Genomic DNA, 25,116 nt, shown 5'->3' with positions numbered 1-25,116 from the left:
GGAGGTGAGTGGGACACTCAGTGGGAGCAGGGGGTGGCGGTAGGGGAAGAGGGGCTGGTGCTGAGAGGGTGTGCGGAAGCGGGGTTGAAGGGGTGGGGTTGAGGGGGTTTAGGGAGAGGGTGTGGACGGAAGAGGGGAGAGGGAGGAGATGGGTGAAGGGTGAGTGGGGTGGGGCTGAGGGCAGAGACTGCAGGGGGTTGGAGAGACGGAATCCTCAGGAAACGGAATGGGCTTGGAGGGGAGGAGAATGGAAGCTGGGTTTGGTGTAGAGGAGGGGCAAATTCTGGTTTGAGAGGGGGGAAAGTGTGACGCAGCCTTGGTAGAGGTGAATAAGGGGGCAAAGGCAATGGGCAGGGAGCTTGGAGAAGTCAGGAAAAGACAGTGAGACTGGGGGGAGGGAGTGGAAGGGAGACTTGGGGGGTGATGGCAGGGTTACTGCAGAATATGTGGTGCCCTGAGAGGAGAGTGGGTTGAACCTGGCAGGAGAGGAGTGGGAGTCTTCAAGGGTGAAGGGAGCCTTCGGGGGAGGTAGGGTGAGTGGGAGCTTATAATAATTTGTGTGTGCAAAAATTTCTGTCTCACATGATTGATGGAGAGGTTGTCCATTCAGAGTGTTTGCCAGAACTTGCTGTTTGTTGCTCCTGTCTCCAAATCCATCCGTCAAGGAATGATAGCAACAAAGAGTCAGACAACCAGTTATTTGCTGCACTTGAGTATTTTAATCGATACTATGAACAATTTTGCAGATGTAGTGACTGGTGTTTCACAGAGATTTATGCTAATGCTGATCTAATTTACTATATACACAAATGACCTGGAATTAGGAAGTATGAACAAATTGTACCAAATTAGTGAGTATGGTAAATTGTAGTGTGGATTGTGAGAGACTTGAAGGACATAGGCTAACAGAGTCTGTGGATAGGTGGAAAACTGAAGTCATACGTTTTGAAATTGAGATTTGGAAAGATATTTTAAATGGGAGGGTTTTGAAGAAGGAAAGGAGCAGAGGCACCTTGGTATGCAAATACATGGGTTCAAAATGGTTAACAGTTTAGGATCCACTTTTGTCTTTGCCTTATCCAGTTAGCTTCTGCATATAGAGCCATAAAATACAGAGCAGGAAAGTTTGATTCCAGTTGAATTGAATGTAGTTTTGAGCATGCTTTTGTTTGAATGCCATAAATTGATAGATAAGATGCCTTATAGATTTACTAGGAACATTACCAGGGTTGAGTGGTAACAGTTGTGAAAAGAAACCTGAAAATGTTGATCTTTCTTCCCCTTGAAGTTACGAAAGTTAAGAGGTGAACTGCTAGAACGCTTCAAGGTTATGAAGTGCTCTGGTAGGGTAAATAGTGCTGGGTGTTTCCACTGGTCAGTAACATGAGAGTGAAATTTAAGGTAACTATAAAAAGAATAAAATGGATGGTTGGAAAATACTTATTTATACAGAAGGTGCCTAAAATATGGAATTCTCTACACCAAACTATTTGAAGGAAAGTTCTCTCAAAAGGGAATCATAGAAGTTTTTGCAGAAGAAGAGGGTTATTGTGTCTGTTGACTCTTTTCAGAGCAATCTAAAACTAATTTCTGCTTTTTCTGCCCGGTCTTGTAATTTCCTCTGCTTCAAATATTTATCTGTACTTTCCTTAAAAATATAGTGGGGTTTCCCTTAGTCATTCATTATGAAAAACAATCTATGCTTTCGTAATTTCTTAAAACACCTTTTAATTTTGTTCTTGGCTTTCTGTGTCCTAATGGAAATGGTTGGTTGGCAAGGGATGTACCATTGAGGCTTTGAAAAGCATTAATGAGAAGCCGGCACTGGTGAGGAAGTGGAATGTGAGACTTTAAATGGTTTTGAATCTACATCTCAGGCTGAAAGGACTATAATGCTTCACTTTGATACTGTTTTATTTGCAAATGGTGTAACTTGTATTATTGGCTTGTAAATTAAATAGTTTTTTCAATGTGTAAAATATTGGATAAAGTTCTTTTTTTTTCACTCATCATCCATATGTCCTTGTGTATGGTAATGTTTTAAACTGTGTATTCAGTATAGCGTATGAATATTTGTCTACAGATATAATACAAAAATATGTTTTTAATATTTGTGAGTGTCTATTTGTGAGTTGGGGAAAGTGGATGTGCCATGAAGCAGGGAGCTGTAGAAAATTTGTTAAAGGGGAAATGGTGACTTTGGAGTTTGTCTGAGAACGTGAATTTGATTGTGTGACTGGTGGGAGAAGAGAGAACAATTGGGCATCTGTATTCAGTGGTGGGTGGTGTGAAATTTATGGGGAGGAGGGAGAAAAAAGGCAGCTGAGGTTGGTTATGGCAAGCAGTTTGAGTGATGGGGTACACAGGTTAGAAGTAAAAGAGGAAGAAAATTATGGTTGCATGTAGTTTGGTGATGAGAACAAATGTGATTGGTGGAATGAAGTATTGGGAAGGAGAGATGATGAAGTGGTGCGAGGAAAGGTATGGAAGAAAGTTTTTTTTTAAATTGTACGTTCTGAACGAGTGAGCATTGGGAGTGCTTCAGAGTGAGAATTTGGGGAAAGGACTTATAGATGTGGGGAAGGTATGGGTAGGCTATGCAAGTAGTGGAGTGGTGGTCTCAGATTGGTATGTGGGGAGACACTAGTGGTGAAGGGAGTCAGGGTTAAGCAGTGGTGGGAGAAAGGTTGAAAGGCTTGGCTGTGATCAGAGGAGGGTTGCAGGGTGCTGTAGCGGTGGTGCCAGGTTGAGAAAGGATGGATGTGGGGTTTAGAAATTGAAGTGGTTTCCAATATGAGAGTACTGGGAAGGGTTTTAAGATACAAGAGCTGACATAATTTAGGCTAAGAAGGTTGGTTGTAGAAACTTCAAAATGTCACATGGTGTCTTATCCTAAACTGAAGCTAGCTTTTTATCGGATTTGCTTTTAAGAGTTACTATTAAATTTGCCTCCTCCACCCTTTCAGCAGTATGTTTCAGAGCATTATAATTTGCTATTAAAAAAATAAACTCTTCTCCCCTTGCTATGAGCATTGCTTTTAACTTGAATAAATAAATCCAATTAATTGTCAAAGTTGCAAACTTAATTTTAAACTTGGCCTTATGCATTGAGTAACTCTATTGTTATTGGATTTTCAAAATGTTGTTCCTTTCAATTAGTATGGTTTTGAAATATTCTTCAAAATGATATTTCAGGAGAATTTTTTCTGGAGCTTTCTATTTTAAGGCTGTGAGAAGTAAAAAAAAATGTTTCTTTTTGTTGTCACTAGGACCAAGAAAGTTGTAGATTATTCACAGTGTGAAGACTTTGATGATGGTGAGTTTTGAGTAAAAGTTTAAAACGTGTGTATTGGCTTTCTATGAAATATAGAAATTTTGGTGCGCAACAAAGCCGTGCAGTCACATGTGTCAGCTTGAGCTCCCACACTGGAGCTGCCTATTGTAATCTCATTTTCATGCTGTTTGCCTGTGGCCTTTTTTTCCACCTATTTAATTCCAATTTAAATGTGATCTTAAATAGTCACATGGTAAAGTATTCCATGTTCTAAGCATGAAAATTTTCTGCTAACTGCTTCCTTTATGCTTCAAGTACTAACCCTGAGTTTATATCTATTTGTTCCTGATCTATTGACTAGCAGGAGGCTACAAAGAGACATAGATAGGTTAAGTGAGTGGGCAAACATCTGGCAAATGGAGTGTACTGTGGGCAAATGTGAAATTGCTCATTTTGGCGGAAGAATAAAAATGAAGCTTATTATCTAAATGGTGAGAGATTGCAGAGCTCTGAGATTCAGAGGGATCTGGATGTCCTAGTGCATGAATCACAAAAGGTTAGTATGCAGGTACAGCAGGTAATTAGGAAAGCTAATAGAATGTTATCATTTATTGTGAGGGGAATTGATTACAAAAGTAGGGAGGTTAAGCTTCAGTTGTACTGTTCATTGGTGAGACCACATCTGGAGTATTGTGTACAGTACTGGTCTCCTTATTTAAAGAAAGATGTAAATGTGTTAGAAGTAGTTCAGAGAAGATTTACTAGACTAATTACAGGAATGGGCGGGTTGCCTTATGAGGAAAGGTTGGACAGGTTAGGCTTGTATCCACTGGCATTTAGAAGAGTAAGAGGCGACTTAATTGAAACCTTTAAGATCCTGAGGAGTCCTGACAGGGTGGATGTGAAGAGGATGTTTCCTTTTGTGGGAGAATCTGGAACTAGGGGTCACTGTTTAAAAATAAGGGGTCGCTCATTTAAGACAGAGATGAAGAGAATTTTTTTCTCTCAGTGGGTAGTGAGTCTTTGGAACTCTCTTCCTCAAAAGGTGGTGAAAGCAGTCTTTGAATATTTTTAAGGCAGAGCTAGATAGATTCTTGATTAACAGTGGGGTGAAAGGTTATTGGGGGTATGCAGGAATGTGGGGTTGAGGTTACATTCAGATCAGCTATGACCTAATTGAATGGCAGAGCAGGCTCGAGGGGCCGAATGGCCTATTCATGCTCCTAATTTGTATGTTCGTATGTAGAAATAGGTTTTCACCAGCCACCTCAAATTGTTGCGTAATTTTGAATATTTGGACTTGGACTTGAACCCTCAACCCTAAATTTTCTCTGTTCCAGCAAACACAGCTCTCATTTTTAAGAAGCATATATAGTGGTAAAATATGTATACTATGTTAAGAAATAAAGCCCAGCCATTTCTCTGATCATCCGTGAAGTCTGATTCTATCCATTGTTTCTTGTTTCCTGTCTAAGTCCCATATCACCTCCCTTTAGAATTAGAAATCAATGCTTTTTCATTTGTTTGGTTTTGCTGAATCATCATTTCTTGTCTAAGTAGTATTTAGTTTAGTAACCTGTTAAACTAACCTCAGATCCTAGTTTCTTTAGCCTAGAATAACATTTCCTGATTTCACAAGTTTCTCCTTACCTGTAGTTGATGTTGTGTGAAATAATCCATTAACCTTTGAGCTTTGCAAGGATAGTGATTTTTCTCAAGTGAACAATTGCGTGTACACTGGAACAGTGAATATTTTTCAGTGTTTATACATATGTTTTTGCAGATGAAGATTTTGCATGTGTATCTGCTCCTCCAAGTAAAAAGTCCCGTCTAATGCCTAAGGATCAGAAGCAAAGAAAAGAAAAAAATATTAAAAATTCTGGCAGTCAAGATGCAAAGGTCAAAAAGGAACTAACTAAGGAAAGGTGATGTTTGTTTGTAACATAAGATGATATCAGTGAGCACTGCTAAGAGTTGGGATATCACCACAGCCTAGTTTTCCTCTTGCATGCAGAATCAGTATCACTCCTTCCTCTTCCATCAAATTTTTTTCCCTTCATACCTTGCAATACACACAGGATCACTGATCAGCTTACAATTTTGCAGGCTATTCTAAATAAATAAATGTGAATAAATGCGAGTTTTTTTCTTTCTTAAAAGTGATATCTGTCAATTTGTATGTTCTAATTCTATTTATTAAAAATTACCGTTCTTTAAACAACAAAACTCTATTAAATGTGCTACCACTGAGTGGAAAATTAGTCCCTGCTGGTCAGTGCAAAAGTATTTATTGGCAAACCCAACTAGTGACATCAGCTTGTCCTTCCTCAGTGTCACGCTTTCATTGAAGTGTAATGTTTTCTTTTTAATGAGTGGCCAGTTCCCAGGGGTACTTATCTCATTTTGATTTTGTTATTATCAGCAATTTTACTTTATTCCCTTAACTCAATTCTTCAAGACTTCAAATATCCCATAGACAGATTTCAAAGATTTGGTTAATCTTTGCAGCAAAATTCTAACCATTCATTTCAATTCTGAAGACTGTTGCCAGCAAAAGAAAAAAAGAACGTGAAGCAATTGAGCATATTCATAATAACTGTGCTGTTAAATGAGTGAGGGAGAAATGAGAAATACCAATAATCATTGTCATTGTTTAATTTGTGAAGATTTGGAGAGATGTTTTTTCTTTGTGTTGCCAAATATTTATTGATAATGTGCATGTCTGTGTACTTTTCCAAATATTTATTGATAATGTGCATGTCTGTGTACTTTTCCTTGTACTTGGGCTGTTAATGCTGTTTGCTTTGGAATTTTGATAATTTGAACAGATTGCTTAATAATACAGATTGCCACTTGATGAAAAGCTTTATCAAAGAAACTTAGAAGCTGCATTAGTCCTATCAGTGCAAGAGCCAACCAGTGAAGGTGAGAACTGACATCTTTTAACAAGGTAGATGCCATCAATGCTTTAGTAAATAACACAATTCTTATCCCAGTTGAATTGTTATCTCAATAAACGTAACAAAACATTTTGTGTAATTGGGCTGAAGCAAAACAGAATTTTCCACCCCATTGATAATAGGTATTTAGTACTCGTATTTTAAAGGTGGAAATGTAGTTAGGACTGAGACATCCCACCTTTTTAAATAGAAGGTATTTTATGATATTCAGAAGTTGTTGAACTCCCTCCATCTCCTTTAGTATGATGAGTGGGCTCAGTGAGTTATTTTCAAGAATACATAATTCAACAAAAAGTTGATCCTTTGTTTCTACTCTGGCTAAGGCCTGCCCTTAGTAAAAATTTTTAATCTGGGCTGGAAAAAATTACTAACAAGTATTGTGCTCTGCAACAAAGTCATGGGTATAGTCCCAGTGACTGGCGAGAGAACTATACTGAAGTGGCATGTCTGTAGGAAGGACCCATCTGCATGGAGGTTGGAAAAACAGTCATTTGTAAAAATTAGTTCATGGGATGTGGACATTGCTGGCTAGGCCAGCATTTATTGCCCATCTCTAATTGCCCTTGAGAAGATGGTGGTGAGCTGCCTCCTTGAACCACTGCAGTCCATGGTTCTAAGAAGCTGTCCTGAACATGCTCAATAAAGTCAGCCTTCAGGCTTCTTTTGCCAATTTGATTTGTCAATATGAAGATTGAAATCTCCCATGGTTATTGCAGTACCTTTCTTACAAGTCCCCATTATTTCTTGATTTATACACTGCTCTACAGTGTAGCTACTGTCAGGGGCTCTATAAACTCCTCCCACCAGTGACTTCTTTGCTATTTCTTATCTCCATACAAAATGATTCTACATTTTGATCTTCCAAGCCAAGACCATTTCTCATTTCTGTATTGATCTCATCCTTTATTAACAGAGCTACCCCATCTTCTTTTCCTTTCCTTCCGAAATGCCAAATACCCTTGAATATTTGTTCCCAGCTGTGGTCATCTTGCAACCATGATCATTTATTTATTCATGGAATGTGGGTATCGTTCCTTGTTCAGAGGGCATTTAAGAGTCAACCACATTGCTATGTGGTCTGGTGTCACCAGATGCAACAATTGACAATGGTTTCATGGCCATCATTAGGCTTTTAATTCCACATTTTTATTGAACTCAAATTCCACCATCTGCCGTGGTGGGGTTCGAACCCGGGTCCCCAGAGCACTACTCTGGGTCTCTGGATTACTAGTCCAGTGACAATACCACTATGCCATTACCTCCCCTCTATCTGTGCTATCAGTTCATCCATGCTGCGTGCATTCAGATGAAGAGCCTTTTACTCTGTCTTTTTACGATTTTTCCCTACTGTGACCTTATTTGCTAGTGCATTCTTATGTTTGTATGCTCTGTCCCTTCCTGTCACACTCTGGTTATCATTCCCACGTCGCTACCCTGCCTTGTCCCTTTACGCTAACTTTCCAAATCTCCCCTCACCTGAACCATCTCCCCCGCTATTTTAAAGCCCTCACTTCACTAGTTTTATGATTCACCAGTACACTGGTCCCAGCGCAGTTCAGGTGAAGGCCATTGTAACAGTATATAGCTACATAGGAGCAGGAGTAGGCCTTTTGGCCTGCTCTGCCATTTGACTAGATCCTGGTTGATCTTCTACCTCAGTGCCACCTTCCTGCACTTACTGGTGCCAGTGTCCCATGAATTGAAACCCATTTCTCCCACACTAATCTTTGAGCCACGCATTCAACTCTGATCTTATTCATCCCATGCCAACTTTCTCATGGCTCAGGTAGTAATCCAGAAATATCACCTTTTGAGGTTCTGCTTTTTTGATTTAGTCCCTAGCTGCTCATACTCCCTCAGCGGTTTCTCTTTCTTGATCCTACCTCTATCATTGGTACCCACATGCACCGCAGCACTGGATCCTTCCCCTTCAAGTTCCTCTCCAGTCTCGAGAAGATGTCCCTAACCCTGGTGCTGGACATGCAATACAGCCTTCGGGTCTCAACCTCTCAGCTGCAGAGAACAGGACCTATCCTAACTATACTTTCCACTTCTACAGTCATATTCCCTTTTACTCCACTGCCCCCCCTCCCCCCACCATGACCCCCAAGTTGAATGGCTCCCTGTGCCATAATGCCGTGGTCAATTTGCTCATCCTCCCTGCAGCCCCTGCTCTCGTCCACTCAAGCTGCAAGAACATTGAACCTGTTGGACAGTTGGCAAGGGCTGAGGCTCCTTCATTGCTATTTCTGAGGTCCTCATACCTGCCTCACTCGCAGTCGCACTCTCCTGCCCCTGACCACAGACTAAATAGAAGTACCTAGCCTAAGGGGTGTGACTACCTCCTGGAATAAAATTTCCAGGTATCTGTACCCTTCCCCGATGCATCACAGTGTCCGAAGTTTGGACTCCAGCTCATCAACTCTGAACTGAAGTTGCTTCAGTTTTAGAGACTTGCTGCAGATGTGGTTGCTGTGGATCACAACAGTTTCCACCAGTTCCCACATCTATAGTTGTAACATATTGCCTGCCCTGCTATCTTTGTTGTGTTTTATTTAACTACTTAGATTAAGTTTGGAAATATCACTTGACTGCTAAATGAATTGTATTAAGTATGTAGTTTAACCAGTTAAGCTATAAATTTTAATGCAATAGTGTTTGTATCTTGCCGGTATCCTGGGCTCCTACCACATAAAAGGGGTAGAAGCAAATAGCAGAATTTTAAAAATCTCTGAAAGGTTTGATTGCTGGTTAGGCTCCAGGGCACAGATTAGGCTGAGGACAGAGTGCTTCAAAGTACGAGTGCTAACTTGGGAATTTGGTGCAGGTGAGAATTCAGTGCAGAGGGGGAAGGAGGTGCTGCTTTTAATATATTGTTTTCAGCCTCTAGTAGCTGGTGAGTGTTCAAAGGCATTAAATAGAAGACTGGATATGTGATTGGTTAGTGAGTTTTAAGATTTTGTCCCTCTGAATGGGAGTAATGGTTTTTATTCAGTACTGGGGCGATGCAAGTATTGCATTAAATTTATAGCTTAACTAGTTAAACTACATACTGCGGGGCAGAATCCTAGCTTTGTCATTTACTCAAGTATTTATCAAGTGTTACTGGCAGGAAATGCAGGAATTTGGCAGAGGGAAAATGTATGCTACATGTACCATTTTTACTATACAATAAATTGTAGATTATTAGTATTATGTTTTATTTTATTATGCTATTCAGCACAATGACTGTTGTAATTCATAGCTAGTGTTTTTCTATAGCCTTAGATAAGATTTCTGCTGAAACTGAAGGCACATCAGTTCGACCTAGACAAAGGCGAGCAGCAGCTGGAGCTACATCAAAACAGAAGCAAATTCTACTTGATGAGAAAGGTAGTGATGGTGAATGTGAAGAGGATTCTGCAGGTGAAAAAGAGTATTTGGCAAGTGAGTAGCTGGTAACTAATAATTACAAAATCATTACTGCCTGGGTTAAGTAAGTGCTTACATTAAATGTAGAAGAAATGATAATATAGAACTATTTTCTCTCAACAAATTTATAGTAATGTCTAGTAACAAAAGCAGTTTCGTGCTTTATTTTTATTAAGTGAATATTTAAGTTTCACACATCATTGGCCCCAGTTATAATTTTTACACATTAAGTGAATAAAGGATATGTTTTGATATTCATAATTAAGAATATACAGTAAAGTACAAAATTCACTCATTTTAATTTGAATTTCATTGAAAGGTGTTCATTTTGTTTAATGGGAGTTGACTTTGCTAATGGTATTTGTTTTAGATGCACGATATGAGGTGTACATTTTGCCTGTGATGGTGATTTCTGTCCTTGATAATTTTCCAAATCCAATTCCAAGTAAACTGCTGATTTTACATGTGTGATAAGCATGATAATGGATAAGTACATTCCAAAGTATAAGATGAGACAGGGCAATTTGGCTCATCTAGTCTGGCCCTCCCAGAAGACCTTGTGCAGCTTGCATTACTGTTGTTCCATGCAACTGAACTAGTTTGCGGAATGTAAATATTCACAGGCATACCCTCTCTAAGATTTTTTTAAATTCATTTACGGGATATGGGCGTTGCTGACTAGGCCGGCATTTATTGTCCATCCCTATTTGCCCTTGAGAAGGTAGTTGCGAGCTGCCTTCTTGAACCACTGCAGTCCCTGTAGTGTAGGTACACCCACAGGGCTGTTAGGGAGAGAGTTCCAGGATTTTGACCCAGCGACAGTGAAGGAACGGCAATACATTTTCAAGTCAGGATGGTGAGTGGCTTGGAGGGGAACTTCCAGGTGGTGGTGTTCCCATGTATCTGCTGCCCTTGTCCTTCTAGATGGTATTGGTCGTGGGTTTGGAAGATGCTGCCTAAGGAGCCTTGGTGAGCTCCTGCAGTGCATCTTGTAAATGGTACACACTGCTGCCACTGTTCGTTGGTGGTGGAGGGAATGAATGTTTGTGGATGTGTTGCCAATCAAGCAGGCTGCTTTGTCCTGGATGGTGCCAAGCTCCTGAGTGTTGTTGGAGCTGCACTCATCCAGGCAAGTGGAAAGTAATCCATCACAGTCCTGACTTGTGCCTTGTAGATGGTGGACAGGTTTTGGGTAGTCAGGAGGTGAGTTACTCGCTGCAGGATTCCTAGCCTCTGACCTGCTCTTGTAGCCACAGTATTTATATAGCTAGTCCAGTTCAGTTTCTGGTCAATTGTAACCCCCAGGATCAAGATAAAACTATGCAAATTGAACCCTAAGACAGCAAAGTTCCACCTAATGTACCAATCCACATTATTTAATTTCAAGCAGTTACATTTTACACGACCTAACTTGTGGTCCAATCGATGTTTAATCATGTCCAAAGTCATTCTTAGACTATCCAGTCCAAATTTTTAACCAGGTATTCATCTAGTTTTTGTTAGGGATTAACTAAGGCAGCTTTAGCTGATTCACCACGCTGGCTATATCTGCAATTCTGAGATCAATCAAAACTTGTAGGACCTAACTTAATATATTGACTTAAGGGGAACAAGTACTTTTCAGTATTTGGCAGCAGGAATCGAACTTGTGGGGTGTTGGTAGTGGCAAATCCCTGGAATCTATGGGGGGGCATTTTTTTTCATTTTCCATTCGTAAAAGTTATTTGGGCCCAGGCACAAAAGACAAAATATCTAATTCTGCTGATGATACAAAATCAGGGACATTGTTATCTGTGAGGAAGAATGTAGAAGGGCATAGGCAGGCTACAATAGTAAGCGAGTATATACAGTTCCATACCAAGAAATCTAAAGTTTTAAATTTAGGAGAAAATAACCATAATGGAAGTAGACTATAAATAATGTAATTTTTTGAGTGGAGGAATCAAAGTTCTCTGAGTGCAAATACTTAAACATGAGATTGCAGATAGAATAAGAATGAGATGGCTAATAGGATTCTGGGTTTTGTATGAAGAGGCATTTGCATAAAAAAGACAAGGAAGGTGATGTTAAATGCATACATTGATCGAAGTTGTTTTGGAAACAATATTAAAGCAAGGATATTGGAACCATGAAAAAGCACAGTGAAGATTCACAGGAATGGTATCTGGAATTAGAGGTTCTGGTTGTGGAAAAAGGACTAACAAATTTGACCTTTCTATTGTAACTGAGAAAATTCAGGGGTATATAATTTTAGTTTTGAAAGTTATCAATTTTGAGAGGGTAAATAGTGAAGGATTGTTTCTCTTGGTTGCATCAGTTTACATAGATTGAGGATTATCACTCGAAGATCACGCAAAACAATTGCTTCATTTAGGGATGGGGGTATAAGAACATGGAATACTTTATCACAAGTAGTTATTGGCACAGTGTATAATCAAGAAATATTTGAAATGAATGCATATAAAAGAACAAGGGGGATGGTGGGGGAAAGGAGGAAATTAGTTATTGGGTCCAGATGAAGAGTTAGCATCAACATAAGAGCAATGGACCAAATGGGCTCCCCTTGTACTGGGTATTAATATTGTTGGTAATGCAGTGTATTACCAGTCTGAGATGATTACCTTCACCTTGGTCAGTGATAGACTGGGCTAATAATAGTATCTCGTTACCTGGCTGCTTGATTTTCCATATTTGCATTGCAAGTAAATCACCACATTTAAATGCCCTGATTAAGGGATTAAATGTATGATCGGAGAGGTGGTGTAGGAAGGAACAATTCCCTGGCCAATCAAGGAAGGTGGGCTGGGTGATGTGTCTATTCTGTCAAAGAAAGGATCGCTAATTAAAGGGACAACAACATGTGACAGAATGGATGGAAGTAACCAAGGAAATCAGCAGCAAAAGTTTGCTCCCCCCCAACATGGAGAGAGTGCACCAAGAGGATCTGTGACCTCAGGAAGGCATTAAAGGTGAGTGGCATAAAAACTTTCAGATTCCAAGTCCCACGCACTTGACTTTCTCAGCAATCTCCTGCATAGCATTCCTCACTCAGGTCAATACACCTTGCAGTTCCACTCATTCCTCTCCCAACAGGCACCTCACACCCCCACCTTGCAGGAGAAGAGAACACACAACTTGGCTAGAGGCAGAGACCCAGTGGTTGAAGGGGTGATCGTCCTCCAGAGACAAGCATCTTATTGGCCATTGGCAGTGTGTGCCCACCTGCTCCACTGGGAAGGAAATCTTGTTCCAGGGGACTGCAGATGTCAGCAGTGACTTGCCATGAGAACCTGAGGCACTGGTGCTCAGACATGTTCAGAGAACTGATCCTCTGACATTAGACCCTGGGTTGGGGTTGGGGGAGGGGACTTGCTGCCTTCCAGCTGAATCTGTGTCCATCCCGTCTGCCCTGTGGAGGGGCATGTGGCTAAGGAGACAGCAGTTAGTGCTGCAGGAGCAGTTGGCAATGATGTGGTCTCTGCTATTGACCTTTAGCAGAAGTGGAACTGCTCCCATGCCATGGTGAAAGCTGGCAGCAGGGAAGTACAGCATGAAGGTAAATGAAGTGCTGGAAAGGTGAAGTACATTCCAAGAAGTTGACAATCACCATCAAGCACTGAAAGTACTCTGTGAGAGCAGGAGTGCTCAAAACAAGTCTCACAATGGCCATGGCTTGAGCTGTTCAGTGTAACTGATCAAAATTTTCCCAGTTCGTCAGTTTCACTGAAGAAGCTCTTTCTGCTCGGTACGCGTATCAATGGCCCTGCTAAGTTGCTGACAGTTCAGGAAACATATACCATGGCTGGAAAATCCAGGGTTCAGGGATAAGGCACCTCATAATTGGCTTCTTAACTATGTGAACTTCTTAATTACTTACCTGGCAGATCCAAAAGTGTTCAATGCCACCCCGGAGAAAGCCAGCAGAGGGCAGGACCACATTGGGATCCCAACCCGATATCCATCTCGCCCCCAATCCCGTCTTCAATGGGCTGGGAAAATTCTGCCCTAAGTGTTTAATTTTTGTGAAAGAAATACTTTGGGGATTTTATGTGTAAACTTGTTCTTTTGTTAACTCTTATTATTTAAAGTGATGCATGGGATTCTAGAAATTATGGGGATGGAATTTCTGTTAACAAAAAAACACAAAAATGCCTAATTGAACAAAATCACATTCTGAATGGAGGAATGGAAACCGACATACCAGGAAAGAGTGATGGAATTTGAGTATGAGCTAATCAAAGAAACGGTTACAGAAAGATGCTATGCATATATAAATGATCATGGCACGTGAATTCAGCAAGCTTAGTTGAAATGTGTATTTTTCCCCATTAACCAATAACTTTTTTGAAGAAAGATCCTTTGTAAACTTTAAAATCCAGACTTTAGGGTAATGCATTGCCTGTTAATTGTTTTTGGGTGAAGCTATCACGTTGGGATGACATGGTAATTTGAGGTCAGTAGAGTTGTAGTTCAGTTACATATCTCATTCAAAGCTGAATGCTAATTGTCAGGAAATGAGGAGGACATTCCACAGATGCTTGCTTTTGCCAATTTTGCCCTTCGGGCTTCTCTAACAAATAGATCTTGTGAAGATACAGGATAATTTAAGAAGTTTTTCTTATTTCTAATGTTCCGGGATCAATAATATCCGAGCCCTAACATAAATTAACAACTTTAAAAGTTGTAACAATTATTGATAAATGTCTGCTGCTACAGCTAGAGGCCTTGTTAAAGCTGATAAATTTCTCCTGAATAATTGAGTAACTCATCTCCTGACTCCTCAAAGCCTGTTCACCATCTACAAGGCACATGTCAGGAGTATGATGATGGAATACTGTCCACTTGCCTGGGTGAGTGCAGCTCCAATAACACTCAAGAAACTCAACGCCATCCAGGACAAAACAGCCGCTTTATTGGCACCCCATCCACTACCTTCAACATCCGCTCACTCCACCACCACCATCACCGCACAGTGGCAGCAGTGTGTGCCATCTACAATTGCACTGCAACAACTCACCAAGACTCCTTCAACAGCACCTTCCAAACCCACAACCTCTACCACCTAGAAGGACAAGAGCAGTAGATGCATGGGAACACCACCACCTACAAGTTCCCCTCCAAACCACACACCATCCTAACTTGGAACTATGTCGCTGTTCTTTCACTGTCGCTGGATCAAAATCCTGGAACTCCCTGCCTAACAGCACTCTGGGTACCTACACCTCATGGACTGCAGGGGCTCAAGAAGGTGGCTCAACATCACCTCAAGGGCAGTTAGGGATGGGCAATAAAATGCTGACCTAGTCAGTGACGCCACATCCCATGAAAAAATATAAAGCATGTGATTTACTTATGCTTATATTCAGACATGTACCTAGCTAATTATTTTGCATCGTATCCTGGATGCATAGAATGTTAAATTGTTTTGTGAATATTTGGACTGCAGTACACAAGCTGAGGAATGCAAAGCATTTAAACATTATAGGCAAGGATGGCTATTTAAAGGTACTTCTGTTCTTTATTTTTATTGTTTATGATAATTAGACATTAAAGTGCATTATTCTACGTCATTGCTTCACTTTCAACTGGTTTCCAGTTAAGATCACACTTAGGTCAGACTTCTGCTGTTATCCCACTAACCATCTATTCACGCTATGTGTATGTTGACCACTGTATGGCATCGGAATTAATTTAATGTGAAAGATTGTTTCTGAATATGTCAACAGTTGTAGTTCTAAGGATAGATGACTGCATTGCACAACGTTTTGGGATGAGGAAGATAAATGATTTTCAGCCTGCTGCAGCCCAGAGTTTAATTGTATATTATTACTTATTTGGTTAAATTCACTTAAATTGTTAAATCTGGGTATATTTTTAACGATGGTTACTATCTAACATCCTGAAAAAGCATTTAAGCATAAGTCTAAATAAAGATACAATCAATCTGCTTCTGAGCATGTGTGTCTGCACGTACTGGGTATTTATACAGAGAGTGAAGGAAGGTCATTAAACGTTGCTGGAAGCAAAACTTTGCCATGAACCCAGCCAGTGGACTTGAATATTTTATTTTGAATAAAAGCCATAGTCATTTGCCTTCTATGAATATTCGACCTGTAAAAATATTTTAACAGTTGACTTGGTCAAGTCTCACTGCATTGTATAAAAGGCCTGATCTATTGCTCAGCAATTTTTCTCCATGCACTCCTCAAACTGCATAGCTGTTTAAAAGTAGTTAGTGTTATAATATGCATTTTTGTTTGGATTTTTGGAAATTATTTTGTCCCCTTCATTGTTGTAAAGCCGAAATCTGTCACTGAGCATATGGTGCTTGATGCTTATGGCACTTTAAACAGCTGTACAAAGCTCTTCTCAGACTTCTGTTCTAAGGCTGGGAACAATGTGTGGGACAGAATAAAGGCTAAAGCCAAACAATTTTTAAAAGTAGATACTTTATGTAAAATGCCAAATTTTCACTATTAAATAAAGAAAAATATTATTTCTTCAAGATGAAAATCAAGGCAGAAAATGGGAAATTAATCAAAGGAAAATTAAAAGTCTTACATTTATATAGCATAATTCATGTTCTCAAGATATTCCCAAAATGCTTTACAATCAATGAGGTACTTTTAAAGTGAAGCTAACATTTAATGTAGGAAACACAGCAGCCAATATGTTTGCAGTAAGGTCTTCAAATGGCAATAAGATATGTCACCAGATGGTGGTTTTGGTTGAGGGATGAATATTAACCAGGACACTGAGAAAGTTCCCTTGTTCTTCTTCAAAATAGTACAATGGGATCTTCTACATCCACCCAAGCAGACAGATGGGGCTCCTTGGTTTCATGTCTTATCTGAAAGATGGCATCTCCAACATTTTCTTAGTACTGCACTGAAGTGTCAGCCTGAATTACTTGCTCAAGTCTCAATACCTCCCCCATGACCTTTTGTATAGAAACATAGAAAATAGGAGCAGGAGTGGGCCATTTGGCCCTTTAAGCCTGCTCCGCCATTACGATCATGGCTGATCACCCAACTGAATAGTCTGCTCCTGCTTTCTCCCCATATCCTTTGATCCCTTTCACCCCAAGAGCTATATCCAACTCCTTCTTGAAAACATACAATATTTTGGCCTCAACTACTTTCTGTGGTAACAAATTCCACAGGATCACCACTCTCTGGGTGAAAGAATTTCTCCTCATCTCAGTCCTAAATGGTCTACCCTGTATCCTCAGACTGCAACCCCTGGTTCTGGACTCCCCCACTATCGGGAACATCCTTCCTGTATCTATCCTGTCTAGTCCTGTTAGAATTTTATAGATTTCTATGAGATCCCCCCTCATTCTTCTGAACTCCAGCGAATATAATCCGAACCGACTCAATCTCTCCTCATATGTCAGTCCCGCCATCCCAGGAATCAATCTGGTAAACCTTCGCTGCACTCCCTCCATAGCAAGAACATCCTTGCTCAGATAAGGAGACCAAAACTGCACACAATATTCCACGTGTGGTCTCACCAAGGCCCTGTATAATTGCAGCAAGACATCCCTGCTCCTGTACTCGAATCCTCTCGCTATGAAGGCCAATGTACCATTTGCCTTCTTTACCGCCTGCTACACCTGCATGCTTACCTTCAGCGACTGGTGCACGTGGACACCCAGGTCTCGTTGCACATTCCCCTCTCTCAATTTTAGCCATTCAGATAATAATCTGCCTTCCTGTTTTTGCTACCAAAGTGGATAACCTCACATTTATCCACATTATGCTGCATCTGCCATGCATTTGCCCACTCACTCAGCTTGTCCAAACCACACTGAAGCATCTCTGCATCCTCCTCACAGCTCACCCTCCCACCCAGCTTTGTGTCATCTGCAAATTTGGAGATGTTACATTTAGTTCCCTCATCTAAATCATTAATACATATTGTGAATAGGTGCAGTACCCCACTAGTCACTGCCTGCCATTCGGAAAAAGACCCGTTTATTCCAATTCTTTTTTTCCTGTCTGCCAACCAGTTTTCTATCCATCTCAATACACTACCCACCCCCCTCCAATCCCATGTGCTTTAATTTTACATGCTAATCTCTTATGTGGGACTTTGTCGAAAGCCTTCTGAAAGTCCAAATAAACCACATCCACTGGCTCCCCCTCATCAACTCTACTAGTTACATCCTCGAAAAATTCCAGTAGATTTGTCAAGCATGATTTCCCTTTCGTAAATCCATGCTGATTCTGTCCGATTCTGCCACTGTTTTCCAAGTGCTCAGCTATTAAATCTTTTATAATGGACTCTAGAATTTTCCCCACTACTGACATCAGGCTGACTGGTCTATAATTCCCTATTTTCTTTCTACCTCCCTTTTTAAATAGTGGGATTACATTGGCTACCCTTCAATCTGTAGGAACTGTTCCAGAGTCTATAGAATTTCAGAAGATGACCACTGGCAAGAATGCTACCAATGAGCTAAGGCTGGCATTTTCTGTGTTATGTTTTGTGCTTGTATGTGAAAGACTTCTTGGGATAAAGAATACCTTGGGGGAAAATCTTCAACACAAAGGGCAATAGGTGGCATAGTGATATTGTCACTGGACTGGTAATATAGAGACCCAGGGTAATGCCCTGGGGACCAGAGTTCGAATTCCACCATGGCAGATGGTGGAATTTGCATTTGAAGTCTAATGATTACCATGAAACCAATGTCGATTGTTGTAAAAACCCATCTGGTTCACTAATATCCTATGGGGAAGGAAATCTAACGTCCTTATCTGGTCTAGCCAGGTATGACTCCAGACCCACAGCAATGTGGTTGACTCTTAAATGCTCTCTGAACAAGGGCAATTAAGGATGGGCAATAAATGCTGGCCTAACCACATCCTGTGAATGAATTAAATAATAAGAAAAAGGCAGATTATTCCTTAGGAATACAAAAATATTGCTTTTGATATGACTGTCAATTTATAGTTGCCTTCTTTTGTAACTATTTTAAATGTTCCTAAAGCTAAATTTATCTAATTATGTTAATTGAATAATAAACCCACATTCTTTTCTTTAGTTTAATTAACAGAATAAAATATTTACACTTGCAGATTTTGATTAAATGTTTTAAGTGATCTGATGGCAATGAAAAACTTCATAAGATAGATATCAGGGTTTTACGACAAGAATTTTGCAGCAGCTGGCTTTGCTTAATGTCTAAAACAATCCTGGTACTTCATTTAGGATGTAAAGAAAGATTGGATTTGATGGAATCTTCACACAAATCTACACCCATGTTGTAGGTTGTTGTGTATTTTGTTTTTAATCTTCAGCCAAAAGTTAAAAGCAGAGGGTTAATTGAGCTTGGTTATATTGCAAAATTACATTTTGTGAGTTTGTTTCATTGCTCAATTGATCTGAGTTCAAGACCAATATTTTACGTGGATTAAAGCTGTGAATTTTGGCAGTTATAGCAATCAAAATGTTCAGTTTTTCAAGTAAATGTCTGATTTCACAGAATTCGCACTTTAACCTGACGTCCATTTACCACACCAAACTAAGCATATGGACAATCTACTAAGCAAGTGGTCCTCATTGTACCTGAAGACATATTTGTAAGTGGAGGATAAAACATTTAGTCCATAATTTATATACCATACTTACATAAAGTGCAAGATGCCAAATGAAGTACCTTCTGTACCCTATATTTAACTGTAACATGGCAAATGAATTTCAATGCAAATAAGTGTGAGGCGGTGAATTTCTGTAGAAACAATTAGGCTGCCACATTCTGCTTGGATAATAAGAGTCTGGAATAGAGGAACAAAGGGATCAAGGTACAAATACAGATACTAAAAGCAATGACACAGGTTAGTTAGACTATTTTGGGGGGGGGGGAAAGCAAATCAAGCACCAAGCTTTAGTTCTAGAGAGAGAGAATTGAAATGCAGGGAAGCTATGTTAAACTTTTATCGAACCTTGCTTAGACCGCGCTTAAGAGGTCTGTGCACAGTTTTGGTCTGCATAATATATAAAGAATATACAAGCATTGTTGTTGGTGAAAACACAGTTCACAAGAATGATACCAGAACTGAGAGGCTATAAATTTCATGAACTGCTGAACAGGCTGGGTTTATTTCCTCTAGGAAAGGGAAGCCTGAGGGATGACCTGACAGAGATCTTTAAGGTACTGTAGGACTTTGGTCGGGAAAATAAAGAAAATGTTTCCACTTGTTGGGGAGACCAGAACTGGAGGCCATAAGTATAATATAGTCGCTAATAAACCCAACAGGGAATTCAGGAAAAACTTATTTAACTAAAGAGTGATAAAAATGTGGAACATTCTATCACAAGGAGGAGTTGAGATAATTATCATAGACGTATTTAAGGAGAAACCAGATGAGGAGAAAGGAATAGAAGGATATTCTGATAGGATTAGATGAAGTAGAGTGGGGGAAAATTAATGGGGCATAATAACCAGCATAGACCAGTTGGGCTGAATACCATATATGCTCAATATAAGTAGATACAGGTATTCCAAAGATCCTCTAACACCTGTGGAATAATCAGGATAACTCTTGTGGGTTTATTAAAGGCAAGTTATGTTCAACACATTTAACAGAGTATTCTGAAGGGGATGCAGCAACTAGAGTGGGGTAAAAATCTTGCTTCACTTTAATGGACAGAAAAATCAGAATTTTTACCCTGGTATATTCTAGATTTTCAGAAGACAGTCAATAAAATATGTCACAGGAGGCTAGTTACAAATTTAAATGTGGAGCATGAGAAAATTTAGCAAAAATAGTTAGAAATTTGGTTGACAAGGTGGTTACAATTAATTGGAGAAGGGTTTGAAAATGTAATCTGGTGATCAATGCTGGATCTGTTTTTATTCTGTATAATTAAATATAAAATATATACTTGGGCATAGAAAGCATGAGAATAAAATTTGTTGATTACACAATAGGAATTTGGTAAACATTGATAAGGCTTTTAAGTTTTAGGGAGAATGGAACCTGGTTATTGAGATGGTTACACAAATGGGTGATGCTATTTAATGCGGAAAAGTATAAGATAAAGCATGTTGGGATGAAAACAAGGAACGGAAAGACAATGAAGGATGTAAATAAAAAGGGACATCTAGAAATTAAAATGTGCTATCCCTACAAGTAGATAAAGAGGGAGACATGGTGGTGTGGTAATGTTATTGGACTAGTAATCAAAAAGCCCAGACTAATGCTCTGGAAAGATAAAAGCAAAATACTGCGGATGCTGGAAACCTGAAACAAAAACAAAAATAGCTGGAAAAACTCAGGTCTGGCAGCATCTGTGGAGAGGAATACAGTTAACGTTTTGAGTCCGTATGACCCTGATGAAGAGTCATTCGGACTCGAAACGTTAACTGTATTCCTCTCCGCAGATGCTGTCAGACCTGCTGAGTTTTTCCAGCTATTTTTGTTTTTGTAATGCTCTGGAAAATGAGTTCAAATTTTACCATGGCAGCTCGTGGTATTTGACATCAGTTAATAAATCTGCAATATAAAGCTAATCTCAGTAATGGCGACCATGACAGCTATCATCAATTGTTGTAAAAACCCATCTGATTCCTTGATGCCCTTTAACAAAGGAAATCTGCCAGTCTAGCCTAGTTGTGACTCCAGACCCACGGCAATGTGGTTGACTCTTAACAGCCCTCTGAAATGGCCTAGCAAGCCACTCAGTTCAAGGGCAATTAGGGATGGGTGACAAATGCTGGTCCTGCTAGCAACACCCGCATCCCTTGAAAGAATAAAGGTCAAGAGCATTGTGTGATTTGTAAACAGAGGTTTAGCATTCAAGAGCAAAGATAATGATGCATTTGTACTATACAATTTAGACCATAGTATGCCATTTTGGGCACTCTTATTACAAAGAACATTAAAGCCATAGAGAATCACTAGGGATGAGACACTATAGATGCAAGGAGGGACTTAATATACTGGTACTGCTTCCACTGAATTAGAGATGGCAGAGAGGGTTTTAAATAATGAAAGATTATAATAGAATGAAAATACTCCTTTGATTGGGGAGTCAGTGACGAGAAGGACATTGATTTAAAATAGATACTAAGGGAGAACTGAGGTTAGGAGAAAGGTATTTATGCAGAGTTGTTGGAGCATGAAATGCTTCGCACAAGGAATAGTTGGGGTATAGAGCATATCTTTTAAGTGAAGAGTTGATGAAGATTTGGAATGGAAACATGTACAGCCAGATAACTGCCTTCTGTGTTTAACACCCGGTGCTTAGCTATAGGAATTTACAGGTATTTCCATGGGGAGTTCAAAATAATAAGGGAATAATCATGATATATGATTATATGTAGTAACTTCACTTGAGGTCCTCAAGGTTAAATTGCTAAATCATTTATTTAAAAAAGTAGCTGGTTGGTCAGCATTGCATTTTTCATGTTGTTGCACATCATTGCCATCTATAAATCAAAGTACTATATTGCATTTTCAACATTACGAAACATTCAGAAGTGCCCTTAGCTCGCGTTTGCAACAGTGACACATCATTTCCTTATCTGTTATTAGACAAAATATGTAACAATGTCCACATAAACCACAGCTTTCACTCAATAATAATGTATACAGTTTCTGATTTGAACAATAATGCTATCTTTGACCTATTGCCTCATTGTACATTACACAAGAGGGAAAAGTCCAAAATAAAGTCATTATTTTTGATTAGTTTAGTCATCCAGTAATCCCTCTCTGAGTTAGTTAAAAGTGGTGTTTGGATAAATCACCATTTATTTTAGAAATATTTATGTTAATTTACATAATTATTGACAGATTTGTGAAAGTATTATTTCCTATTTTTCTCCATAGTAATTTTGAACACCCACCATATCCTTGTTCAGTTATTCAAAAAAACAAACTATTCTGCAGCCTGTTTTTTTTTCAACTTGTACATTATTAAGTTGCAACTACAATTGGAATATACTTCTATCCATGCATTGCCTAAAAAAAAATTGAATTATTTTATATAGTTAGGATTAATGGACCTGTTCTCAATGTGGGACATATGCAGTTATACCACACTTTTGCATTTAATGTGAAGCAATTTCAGATTTACATCAACATTACAAGTATTGCTTGTATCGTGTCCAGATGATACCCAAAAGCACTAATTCATAAACATGCTTCTTCAAGTACTCATCGGTTTCATTATAACGCCAGCCCAAAGGAAAAATACATTTAATAGTCTGTAGGTGATCCAACTCTTAATACTCCATTTGGAATATTTTTAATGTTGGGTTGTACAAATAAGAAGTGCTGCAGCTCATGCTGTTTTAGAAGTGAACTGCTGGAAGTCTACAAGGACATGTGCGTACAGGTACATTGTCACACCATCATGCTGCAAGTCAGACTGTGGTTCATGTGGAACATAACTAAGGTCTGTTGACAGTACATTGCAGCCTGCAGATACTGTTCTCAGAAAATCAATATAGATTTAACCCATCAGTGTTATTCTCAATGGTAGAATTCCTTAAACAACATGGCTGAAGAACAAATAGAAGGGAAAATGAATTTGCTCTGAAACCCTATTAAAATTAATTCACATTCTGTAGTACACATCACAAGATGCAATTCAGCCTCCACTTTAATATCTTTGATCTTGTTCAAAGTATGGTACCCAACAGTGCACTGTTCCATTATATTTATAAGTGAAGTACATATCCCCGATACATTGAAATAAGTGAATGATGAGAAAGTTAGTATATGATAAGATTGGAGGAAACCGCAGTTTATTTCTTTTGTTGCACATTTTCTCCCAGCCTCCCTTCCTGAAAGTATTGAATCCTGCTTTGGTACAGTTCCACAAAAGCCTGTGTTTCTACTTCTTTGCCCAAATGGACTTTCCTTATGTAAGTCTAGACAGTACATATTAGCAAAACAAAAATAAAAATACCTGGAAAAACTCAGCAGGTCTGGCAGCATCTGTGGAGAGGAACACAGTTGATGTTTCGAGTCCGTATGACTCTTCAACAGAACATATTAGCACTTTGTTTTCAGTGACCCATGCTACAATCAAGAGCAGGAACACTTGCTGATTTTCTCTTCCCCAACACTGGGCTAAGGTGAATCATAATGTCACTTGGATAGGGTCCAGCTGAAAGCAGAGTCTCAGCTTGGCTCAGTAGCAACAATCAAAAGATTTAAGTTCATGTTTAAAAATCCAGGCTGATACTTCAGTGCAGTATTGAAAGAGTGCTACAATGTCAGAAGAGATGTTCAAATGAGAACCAGTCTGCCTGTTCAGATGGATGTAAATGATCTCATGACATTTTTTTGAAAAGTAGGAAGTTCTCTCACAGAGTGACCTGGCCATCATTCATTCCTCAAACAAATCACCAAAACATATTAACTAGACATGCATCTTGTTCTTTGTGCAGTCTTCTGCCAAGTTTGGTTACAAAACAAGAGTCATTATATTTTTAAAATATTTAATTACTTTCAAACCATTTGAGACATTCTGACATGAAAACTGCTAGATAAATGTAAGTTCTTTGTTTCTTAAACCCAATACAGATCAGGAATAGAATATGAAAGAAAGTAAAATATATATGTTTATATAGCATCCTAGGACAATTCAAAGATTTTTTTATATATACAATGATTTAATTTAAAATGCAGCTATGTAGATGACTGTGACAGTTAATTTACAAAAGATTTCGCCATTAGAAATCAGACGAATGAGTAGTTAAACTGTTGTTGGTTGAAGAATTAATGTTGCCTGGGACACTGGGGGAGCTCTGCGCTTTCTTGAAAGAGTATCATCAGATCTTTAATTGCAGACAGGATCTTGGTTTAACATGTCATCCTAAGGGTGACTGCTTTAACAATGCAGCACTCCTTCAGTACTGTACTAAAGATTATGTGCTCAACTCCTAAAGTGGTGCTAAAACCCAAAACTTTCTGATTCTTTGGGAATTTCTGATCTGTATGGTTCCGTTACATGCTTTTTTCCCCCCACAAATTTTCCTAATGCAGGTGAAGGAATAATAAAGTATTGTGATCATTTCAATTGCCTTCATCTCAACCTCTGCCTAATTCATTTGGCTCATTCCATTATCTAGAGTTCCATTGGGTTTCCAGACAACTCACCCCAAATTGACCAAGCCAGCATCAAAAATTGCAGAATTTCATGCACAAGATGCGTTCAGCACAGCCTAAGTTTGTGCAATCTTTTGCGCTAGTTTAAAAAACGTTGTGCTGGAATTCAGCCCTCCCCACAACACCAATGCCCCCAGATTAAATTAATCACCATGGTGCATTTCCACTATTTGTGTCTGTTTGTGGGCCTTTGGGAAGGCTCTTACAATTAAGCAGCATTCCGTCAATACTGCACTGAAGCAAAGCCTGGATTATTAAACTTGAACTTTTAAGCGGGGTACCAATAGGGAACTTTTAATATTAAAAGTTATTTAATTTACTAAGAAACTGACTATAGAAC

At 39.3% G+C, this 25,116-nt stretch overlaps 1 protein-coding gene across 3 annotated transcripts in view; it reads left to right on the top strand.

Annotated features, from left to right (window-relative positions):
* Window positions 1–25,116, top strand: part of rad51ap1 (RAD51 associated protein 1) — a 43,512-nt gene that overhangs the window by 2,248 nt on the left and 16,148 nt on the right. The window contains exons 2-5 of one of the 3 annotated variants that reach the window (XM_078553392.1): window positions 3,270–3,316; window positions 5,058–5,199; window positions 6,120–6,199; window positions 9,496–9,660. In XM_078553392.1, the coding sequence (XP_078409518.1) occupies window positions 3,270–3,316; window positions 5,058–5,199; window positions 6,120–6,199; window positions 9,496–9,660 (434 nt within the window). The remainder of the gene's footprint in view (window positions 1–3,269; window positions 3,317–5,057; window positions 5,200–6,119; window positions 6,200–9,495; window positions 9,661–25,116) is intronic. The other 2 variants (XM_078553393.1, XM_078553395.1) reach the window with 2 other exon arrangements.

The sequence above is a fragment of the Cetorhinus maximus genome, chromosome 12 (assembly GCF_964194155.1).
Source record: "Cetorhinus maximus chromosome 12, sCetMax3.hap1.1, whole genome shotgun sequence".
Lineage (NCBI taxonomy): Eukaryota > Metazoa > Chordata > Chondrichthyes > Lamniformes > Cetorhinidae > Cetorhinus > Cetorhinus maximus.
Note: the sequence above shows the minus strand (reverse complement) of the source record. Positions and strands in the feature narration are given on the sequence as shown.